Consider the following 10789-nt stretch of genomic DNA (forward strand, 5'->3'; position numbering starts at 1 on the left):
GTGAGCAGTTGTGTACTATTAAAGTATCTGCGGGCCCTGTACAGTACGCCCAGCTTCTGAGAGGCCAACTTTACTCTGGCTTTATTTTTGTCATAATTTTCTTTTGGGTACGCACAGTTTTTCAAACTCTATGAACCTCTTAAAACTCTTCCCATATATGTGCATTTGATTTCCAATCCTTTGGACTGTAGTGCGATGATTAAATACAGAAGCCATTTGTCTGTAAGACTTGATGGAAAGTCACACAGTTAAGCGCATTTCAGAATCAGCAACTTTTATTTATTTAAATTACTGTATTTCAGATCCTTCGAGTGCTCCCTCAGTGCGCGATGCTCTCACTCATCTTCTAGGGCTCCTAGCTCCAGTGGAGCCCCAGCGCGGCGAGGGGGTGCTGCTACAAGGGACCCCCTTCGGCTCCGAGGTATTCCTCAACTCCCTGTCTCGGGGGCTAGCCTGCAACTGCCTGGGTGCAGGCCCTCAACTACTGCTGTGCGATGCCTCAACCACGCTGGGCTGTGAAGGGGGCCCTGCATATCTCGAAGACAAGTAAGTATGACCTACCTGGCAGAGAAGTGAGCCCTTATGGTAGTAAAAATTCGCCGACGAATGGATGACGATTGACTAGATCCGAAAAGAATGCAAGGCTCTAGGAGGTTTATTAACACACTATGAGCGGGAATGGTATTTTTTCCCGCGCGGCCGATTGGTGCTTATCGGCGGGACGGGTAAAAATACCCTTTACGCCGGCTCCACATCAAAGGCGAGGAAGGAAAATTATTATTATTGTTTCCCGTGACTATTTAATCTAAACGCTTGAAGACATTACAAACTACACACACATATAACAAAAAAAGATAAGCCGTTGTTTCTTTTATGTACACACATCATCATCATCACTTTTGGCTCTACAACCCCTGGTGGGTCTTGGCCTCCTCAAGAGTCTTCCTCCACTCATCTCGGTCCCGCGCCAGCTCTCTCCAGTTTCGAAGCTCCAAGGCAGACAAATCTTTGAGGACGTTGTCGCTCCATCTTAACCTTGGCCTTCCCAGGCTCCTTCTCCCTATCGGTCTTGAGCTCAGCAGGGACTTTGGTTCTTGATGCTCGGTCATTCTCTCCACATGACCTAGCCACCGAAGTCTTCCCAGTTTTATGAACTTTGTGACGTTTAGCTCCTTAAACAGAGTATAGAGCTCATTGTTATAACGTCTGCGCCAAAATCCATTTTCTAGAACCGGTCCGAAGATGCACCTCAAAATTTTCCTTTCAAAAACGTCCAGTGCTCGTTCATTCTTCTTAGTTAGAACCCACGTCTCGGCTGCGTACAATCAAATTAGCACTGGTCTAATTAGTGTTTTGTACACTATTACCTTGGTGGTTCTGGAAAGCAGTTTGGATTTTATTTGTTTTTGTAGGCGTTTATGTACACACATACTCTTGCTATAATTAGGCAATTTTATTTTGTTAAATTTCAAAGATTGTTTGTTAGTCGTACTGGAAATATGAGTACCTATTATATTTTTATGACGTGTTATAAATTCATTGGACCTTTACTTTTTTGAGATAATCTCGAGGATGTTATTACAATAATCATTTCCAGAATGAGAGATAACACAAAAATTGTTTAGCAATTGGATGTATTCCCAGCACTCCTTACTTGTGAAGATAGAGTGGCGCTAATATACACATGCTTTAGTTATGATATACAGAGTTACAAAACAGACATGTTTTTTAGTGGAATTTATTTAATTGATATTTTCTTTTACCCTTCAAAAATTTCTTCAGATACCAGCGAAAGGGATGAGGATATATTTTTGCGCTAATCGCGAAAAACACCCGCTATAGGCTAGAGTCTATTGTTTGAAGCTCCCGACTACAATGTGTTAACATAAAGGCATGCTAATATTATTTAATCAAATAGTTATTCAGTTTGATTCAAAGTGGAAGATATTCTCAGTGGTGAAAGACCAACATTCAGAATCGAAACATTGCTTGAAATGATTTTAGCCGTGTTTGGTGACCAGATCTGAATAGCCAGGTACTTTCCTCTTCCCAATCTCCTTCCCCTCCCCGCATTCAGCCTCACAACATACCCTAATAGGATATCAGGGTTGGCCCTTAGCTAAACGGCGCCTGCTGCTATTAAAAACCTGAAGGGCACTGTGTTAGGCATCAGCCACTTGGTTGCTTGGCTCCTCGACACCTTGGCATGTCGGTCCCCGGAGCGGACTGCTCCAATTGCTCCTGCACATAGCCAGCCCTGCCTGGTCTTACTGACTCCAGATGGGTGGGAGAAATTTGGACTCTTGTGCGGTATTGCGGTAAAAATTGATATAAATAGAACCTCAACACTGTTTTGAGATCTTAAAGCTTGCAATATGATGTTTGGCTGAAATAATCATTAAGAAATTGAAATCACTTTGATTATTTGTATGTGTTCTCCAGCAACAGTGCGAGTGAAGGCCGTCTGTTCGGCATGACACTGAACAGTCTATCGTGGAACCGCGGGGAGTGGGTGGGGCTCTCGCTGGTGGGGTGCCTGGGGCCCTCGTTGCGCCACCTGCTGGCTCCGCCCCTGTCACCAGCCACCCGGCAGCAGTTCCTCACGCCCAAGGAGCTACCAGTGCTCGCTGTTATTGGTAAATACTAACAATCTATCCATCTTATTTTCGGGAAGTTAACTAACACACTTCCAGCGGGATACTTGAATGGATGTAAAGGAATTGCTGTCTGAAAATTTTATATAACTATTTGATGTCAATAAACAACAACTATGTACCTCTATGTATTTTAATATGTGAACCAAGTCTTCTCCATCTTTAAATTCTTGTATTTTGTGTGGAAGAATATTTTATCAAAAGGAAACTATATTTAAACCTGTAGAACCGTTATTACATCCTTACACTTATCGCACCGGAGATGTGAAAGTTTTTTTACAATGATTTGTACAAAAATTATTTTTTTAGATGTAATAAAATGCGTACATTTATTACAAATAAAACATTGCTAAATGGCCCAACACTGACTTTGACTTCAGTTTGTGGAGTTGTATTACAAAAGTAGGCTTTAATTTCAGACAATAATTTTATAGTTGGGGTGCGGTGAGTACTGTGTAAAAAATTTAATTAAAATATATGTGTTATTTTCAAAGATATAGCTGTTTAAAACAAAATCAATTTTCTGGAATGGGACCCTTGTTTTCGCCCACATTTTTTATTTTTTTATTGTATTAATTATAACATATAACATCTACCAAGCTCCCAGACTCTCTACTCATTTACGGCTCCAAAGACTAAGATGGGCAGGACATGTGCACCGAATGCCAAGCACACGTGTACCAAAGAAGGTTCTAACAGGACACCCGGGAGGCAAGCGAAAGGCGGGCAGACCTAGGCTGAGATGGGAGGACGATGTCAGGAAAGATGCCAGAGGACTACTCCATGTTGCAGATTGGAAGACGACGGCCGAGGACAGAGGGCGGTGGAGGCTCATGTTAAAGGAGGCCAAGGCTCGAAATGGGCTGTAGCGCCATTGAAGAAGAAGAAGAATTATAACATTGTTACTGTAATAAACATAATATATGGCAAAAACAAAATAGTGAAATACATTTACAGGGATTCTACGCCAATTAAGAGGGCTAGCTCTTGAGCTTGGTGTATGAGTTTTTTCATAATTTTACTACATTTTAGTGTACAATGATACTTTGGAGGATTGGTTATCATCGCCAGTTTAAATGGATTGATGGCTAAATGATTCTGCGGTTCTCCGAATCCACAGAATCCGAGGTTGCGTGATTATTTTTAGTGTGAAATAACGAGAATTCGGATAATTCTAATTTAGTTTTTATTTTAACAAACTCACTTATAATAATTTTACAAACAAATAATCGCGTACGCTAGAGGAGGTTTAGGGTCAACCCGACGGCAAGACTTCTGAAGACAGAATGATATTATTTACCAGGTTTACAATGATACCAGCCTCACAAGAATATGGGTAAAAATAATATTGTTGTAATTTTCGGGAGATGCAAACTTCCTATAATTTACCCCACAATACTATAAAATAGTGTATAGTAAATATAATCTTAAATACTAGGATGTTGTAACGTTAAAAATTTATAATATGGCAAGAAATGAAATGATTGGTGATGTTATGGTTGTTAATTTTTTAAAATATAATTTGTTCTTTTTCTTTAAATGATACCAAATCTGCTATTTTTTTTTTATTTCTTCGGGAAGACTATTGAAATATTTTATGCCTTTGTAAAAATAATTATTGTGCATTTGTTGTGTTGAAAATAGAGGAATTTGGATGTTATGCTTATGCCTTAATGATGAGTTAAGTTTAAATTTTTTTATTACATTTTCTTTGAAAATTTATAATAAGGTCTTCACTTTTTGGTACTTTAAAAATATTGAACAATGTTGCTGAAGTGTGTTAATATTTCATAGCTCTCTTCACTCCCCTATGTTGAAATAACATTGCGTAATGTAACCTGAAGATATTTGTATTGATCATAGAATAAAGAATAACACAAGAAGTGTCTTGAAGCGTGTTTCGTGATCCAAATATTTGCCTAATCGGGGCTTAAATTTCCAATACAAAACTGTGTTTACGAAATTCCTATGGGATGAAGATCTACAATGTCAGGCAAGTGTAAGTGAAATAGAGTGCTGGGCTATTGGGCTAAATGGGAAATTTGTTTATATTCAAATTTGTATGGAAGGCACCTGTAGTGTTTTTCTTTATTCTATGGTGTTGATATATAAATTCCAGACAAAAAAATGTTCATTTTCATGGCGCCAGATCTCACGATTGAAGAGTTTTTTCTGCTTGTTGCAAACATATATTTCTTGCTTATAAATAGCTAGGGTTACTCTTTCAGAAGCAGAACATTTTCTCATCATACCTATACTATACATATGTAAAATTTTCCCTGTATTTTTTGTTTACCAAACGTGCCATTTATCATAATAATAATTGTACCTTTCTTCCAGATATAATAGACAACGCCATAGTCCTGGTCCGATGCGGAGAGTCCTGGGGATCTGGAGTGGTGATGGGCCAAGGCTACATCCTCACTTGCGCACATGTCGTGCAGAATGTAAGGTTACTATGATATATGGAGAACAGAGCAGTATGCAGAATGCTACCCACTCATATTTTTAAATAAACATTATTTTAACCTGTGAGAAGGAACACTATGAGAATTTTGCTTTGTACAATAGCTTCGTAAGAGCCTAGGTACCTTCCTAACCAACCTGGTGCAACTCATGACCCGCTCATTGCCGCCCGCAACCGCTTGGTGAGGTGCTCGTGAGGGTCATCTACCATAGTGCGGCATTTTGCTCATTGCGCCTGTCCTCTAACTCTACGCTGCCGTCAATTTCTCTGCACCGAGCATGTGATGTTCATTTGTCATACGTGTTATGAAAGTCACCTTCGTCAAGATCTCACTCCTTTTCTCATGATAAATAGATATTCTTTTATTCACATCAATCAGTTTTGTCAATATACAGGGTGTCCCGGGTAAAATGCGCTAGCTTCGGAGGTTAGAGGTGATTCTACATGATGGTAGAAGTAAAAAAGATTACAATTAATTTTTTTACCTAAAAACTACCTTAAGATGTTGGAATTTTGAAAAAAGTTATGTAGAGTCACCCCCTGAAGGTAGCACAGCTTACCCCCGAACACCCTGCATAATACAATAAGATAATAAATTACATTTGAAATAACATGAGCATTTGGCTTGTACGTGCTTATCCGTGTAATTTTTTAAAGAATGGGTTAAACATCCATTGCAGGAAAGCACAACTAGCACAACATTGATAATTACACTTTAACCTTTTTTCGTCTAATCTATGTAGAATATCTAAGTATTTTGAATGTATGTAATTTCAACGATGTATGCATAGTTTTAACCTTCTGTGAATGTCTTGTTAATGTTTCAGCACGGCAAATACGGCCTTTCAATATTCTGCAAGGGAAAAACTGCTAAAGCCAAACTCATATACAAAACTCTCGACAACGTGGCCTATGACTTGGCCCTGCTTCATTCTGATGATTTTATTTCTTCCAAGGCTTTGGAGTTGGCCTCTGAACCCGCTGTGAGAGGTAGTAAAAAATATTAATAAAAATATAAATTTTATACAAAATACCTTATGATGTGACAGCATAATTAAAAATAAAACAATTACTTTAGACTAAAATGCAGAGCAGGTTTCACTACCACCTTAGTTAGTAGAAAATAATAATGGTCATCACTATCATGTGTATTAATTCAGAGGAACAGGGTCCGGGGTCTGTTTACAGGGTTCTGTACTGTACTGTTCTGTTCTTCATTGTACTGTATTTCAAGCTGAGATGGAGGCCATCTTAGCTTGTACACAAGAGAACATATGTATCGGGTACAGGAATAAGAACACTGGCATATGCTCTGATAGCCAGGCAGCCTTAATGGCACTGGAAAGTAACCAATGCGACTGCAGACTGGTGATGGAATGCAGGACAGTGCTTGAAGAACTTGCTACTATCAATAAAATAACCCTGTTCTGGGTACCAGGACATAAAGGAGTTGAGTGGCAATGAGCGGGCTGATGGACTAGCAAGGAAAGGGGCGAAAGCACCTCTTGCGGGATCCAAGCCGACAGTAGGCGTAGCAGCTTGCCATACAAAAGTACATATTGAAAGGTGGGTCAAATTCCGGCACTGGGAGGAATGGGAAAGGGCACCCGGAATGAGGCAATCCAAAGCACTCACAAACAGACCAGACCCAAGGTGAACCAGACAACTACTCAATATGGACAGAAACTCACTGAGGGAACAGGTAGGACTACTAACGGGACACTGCCATCTCAGGAGACACACGCAGTTGTTGGGAGTGGTAAACACCAACAGATGCAGAAAATGTGAAGAAATTGAAGAGATTCCAATTCACCTTTGGCGCCAATGTCCCGCCCTGTTGGGGAACAAGGCTCAGATACCTGGGAAGACACATTGTAGAACCAGAAGACATAGCCACATATCCAATAACAACCTTGGTGAACTTTATAAAAAGGACCCGATTACTGTTAAAGGAATGAGGTAAAATGGGACATAGCACAATGGGCCTATGGCCAAGTGCTCACGGGAACCTTAAGTCAACCGTCTTCCATAATAAAAAATAAATTTAAAAAACTCTATCTCAAGGGCTTTCACATAAGAATACTAAAAGTATACAGTCTTTTTTCTTTTATGTGTAACTGAACTGCCCCAGCAACGATCTTTTGTTTTTATTTAGTGATAAATTAATGATGTCCACTGACTCGGCTTAATTATTTCCCTCCATTAGTATTCTGGACAGTGAGGAGTGCATATGGTATTTAGTCTTAGAATTTCTGCTCTGAAATAAATCCCGAGTTATAGTATTAAATAATGGAATCCAAAAGCTTATCGATATCGATCTAAGCAATTCTGGATTATCAAATGCATTATTAAGAATTTTATATCGAAATATCAAGTCAGTGAAAAACCTTCTGTTCGATAATTTAAACATATTTATCATAGACATATGAATATTAGTAGACCTGCCCTAAGTGATTAAAAGCGTATTATTCCCCACTCCCCATACCGGTTCCATTGGAGCCGGCTGTGCTCGCGTATGGCCTCAAGTGAATTTAGAAAACGTGACGTCATCATTCTTGTGCGAACTATGGTCGAGGCATCATCGGTTCATTTTACGAAATAACACGGCAAAATGGTATCTTGTGGTATGAAAACTTGTAAAAATAGATGTGAAAAAGAGAATAAACCCAATTGTCGTATTACATTCCATATATAAGCATTATTTTACTTTATTTTAAGCATATTCACATCGTATAATATGGATCAGTTGTAGAAACATATACCATCACACCGAGATACGTCTGGACGCGAAACACAAAGCTGGTTGGTTGCTGGGAAGTAAATTATGAACATTTATAAAAGTGTCTTAACTAAATACGTAAGCGAAATATTCGACTCTGAAAATAGAAGAAATTTATTTTGCCGAATTTGGACTTCGCAAATTTGTTCATAACGTGGCGAGTAATTTGCGCTCCCATGTAAAAATGTCTATTCATTCAAAAGCAGATTTTACTTTTAAGAACTAAATGGTGATATTATAATGCGAGATGCCTATTTACTGTCAGATTGATTTATTGACGAATCACAGTAAGCTTTACCCCCTTCATTCTTCAACAGTTGATTTTACCCCTCATCTTTAATTTCTAGTCCATATATTCATATGTCTGTGATATTTATATATTTTAAAAGAGTGTAACAGTTCAACAAAATTGCTGGAATATACATTTTAAAACTAAGGACGAGTTGTTTCACAGAATTTGAACAAATCATCAAACTTCAAAGTTGATTTTCAAGTTGTGTGATAGTACTATTCAAGTTCTGTTATTATTTCAGTTTAGTGAAACAACTTTTCAAGAATGATATAATAACAGAATTTGAAAAGAACCTTCACAGAACTTGAAAATCAACTTTGAAAATTGATGAATTGTTCAAATTCTCTGAAACAACCCGTCCCTAGAAAGTATAATTTTTTTTGGTATTCTTTCAACAGCGTATATGATTATTGTATTGTGGGTTCCAGACTGGAGAATTGTACTCAAGTTGACTTCTAACAAATATTGGTCATCACTACATTTGTGAAATAAATAAACATAATAATGAAAATCATTGCAGGAGAAACTGTCATCGCCGTCGGGTTCCCCTTTTTCAGCGAGGCACACACAGACACCCTGCGAGCCACTATAACCAAGGGCTGTGTCACCAAGTCCGTCCCCAACATGCTGCAGACTTCGTGCTGCGTGCAGGCGGGGTGTAGCGGGGGGGCCGTGCTGCGCCTGCGGAGAGGACAAGACGGGCGCCAGACCCTTGCCTGCCAGCTGCTTGGGATCATCGCCTGCAATACCATCGATGAAAAAAGCAACACCAAGTTTCCCAACATCAACATGGCAATCCCCACCAGCGTGTTTCAGGAAGCACTTAGCAAATTTTTGCAAAACCCTTGTGAGTCATTTTTATTAAAAAAATATATATAGAGGACTTAAAAGTCAAACAACGTTAACTTGTACAAAAGTACAAGTTTACAGGATAATCGACACTTTACCCTATAGTTACCTTATTGTAGGAGGCAGTTTATTCCAAGCTGAACTAGTAGTTCTGTGAACAGTAGATCTCGCTTCCAAAAGGGTATGTTTCTCTAATTTTCTCATATAACAAATGAAAACCAAAATTTTCTCAGAAATCATAAGATTTGTATGTAGGTAATTAAATACATAAATTAGCTATTTTATGTAAAACAATATAATTTCAAATTAGGACTAATGTACAAAAAAACATCACATCTCAATGACAATTATGTTTTCAAACTTTCTTCTGGCATGTAGGTACCATAATATTGATGAATCATATTTGACACCTAGTAGTAAAATCCACGCTCATGTAAACTCTGGCGGGATAAAAAGGTACTATCAAACATGGCCACCACAAACACCACTCCCATGAACAGGATGGTCATTATTATTCTAGGATAAATGGTCATTATTACAATGATAGAACCAAATGGTCGAGCTAAAACAGAACTTCGCTACGCTACGCTAACAGATATAGAGCCCGTGTAGCTTTTACGTCCAAAAAATGGCGATGTTTTAAAAAAAGTCATGTTTTTACCTGTCACAGGTGTCATCTAAATAATATAGGTATATAAAAACACACATATTCTTATGCAACGTTGTGTCAAAATTTCGAAGCAATTGGTTAAGAACTTTCAGAGATGTAAGATTTTGAACAAACGAACATTTAGAATTTTATTTATATAGTTTTAATTATATAATGTAGAATAAACAAAAATGTGTTTTGAACTAAATGTCTCCTTTATCTTTTCAAATCTAGTTTAGTCTTTATATAACATTGTTTGACTTTGATCCTCGATATGTGTCAAATACTTTGCTTTAGTATTTCATATTATGAAGTGTCATTTATTTTTATACAATTAAAAAAAGAATGTATTTTACAATTCATTAATTTTCTATTTTGTTTTAGCCTCATCAGTTTTAAATGAACTGGAAGAGATGAAACCAGAAGTACAATCGCTCTGGAAACTCCAAACATACACGAGTAAATTGTAGGACTATGCAAAAATAACTACGGATTGGTTTTATAGTTTTATTTTATTTTATTATTAGAGTGTAATTAAACACTTAAAACTTTATAAAAATAGATATGATTTGTGATTTTCACGCCAAAAGTATTATCATGATTTAAATGGGGTAGTACTTTCTCCTTCTTCATCTGACCTGATGATGAATACTACAACGCTGTCTGAAACTTTGGCTTAAGAAGGAGGTAGCGTAACACGGCATAATACCCCAAAAATAAATCACGATAATTTGTGTAAATAATTGGAATTTATGTATATATACGCATTCCTTTCAAAATTATAATATTTATTATACCTACCTATTTTGTAAATAAATTTTTTGAGAAACAAGATTTGGTTTTTTTTTAAGAAACAAACGGTCATAAATAAAAGTAGCAAAGATAATAATAATAATAATATCCGGAGTCGGTGAATTATTTTCCCATTTGATCTCTGGTGAGTTGACGTGTTGTTCTTGTATTGTTTTGTATTTATTATGCTTATACAGGGTGTCCGGAAACTCGTAGTACAAGCGGGAAACTGGTGAATCTACATCACATTTGGAGTCGATTTTGTAGTATATTTTTTTTTTATTTGAGCTTTCGTTATCGAGTAAAT

General features: G+C 37.5%; 1 protein-coding gene across 5 annotated transcripts in view; it reads left to right on the top strand.

Annotated features, from left to right (window-relative positions):
- LOC149418695 (peroxisomal leader peptide-processing protease) overlaps nucleotides 1–10514 on the top strand; it is a 105538-nt gene extending 95024 nt beyond the window's left edge. For all 5 annotated transcript variants that reach the window (XM_089638924.1, XM_089638921.1, XM_089638920.1 and 2 more), the window contains exons 3-8: nucleotides 303–546; nucleotides 2443–2636; nucleotides 4995–5101; nucleotides 5949–6111; nucleotides 8713–9039; nucleotides 10075–10514. In XM_089638924.1, coding sequence (XP_089495050.1) covers nucleotides 303–546; nucleotides 2443–2636; nucleotides 4995–5101; nucleotides 5949–6111; nucleotides 8713–9039; nucleotides 10075–10160 — 1121 coding nt within the window. In that variant the 3' untranslated portion in view covers nucleotides 10161–10514. The remainder of the gene's footprint in view (nucleotides 1–302; nucleotides 547–2442; nucleotides 2637–4994; nucleotides 5102–5948; nucleotides 6112–8712; nucleotides 9040–10074) is intronic.
- Nucleotides 10515–10789: the final 275 nt, after the last annotated feature.

This window comes from Hesperophylax consimilis, chromosome 13, assembly GCF_061612785.1.
Source record: "Hesperophylax consimilis isolate HC1 chromosome 13, BYU_Hcon_1.0, whole genome shotgun sequence".
Classification (NCBI taxonomy): Eukaryota; Metazoa; Arthropoda; class Insecta; order Trichoptera; family Limnephilidae; genus Hesperophylax; species Hesperophylax consimilis.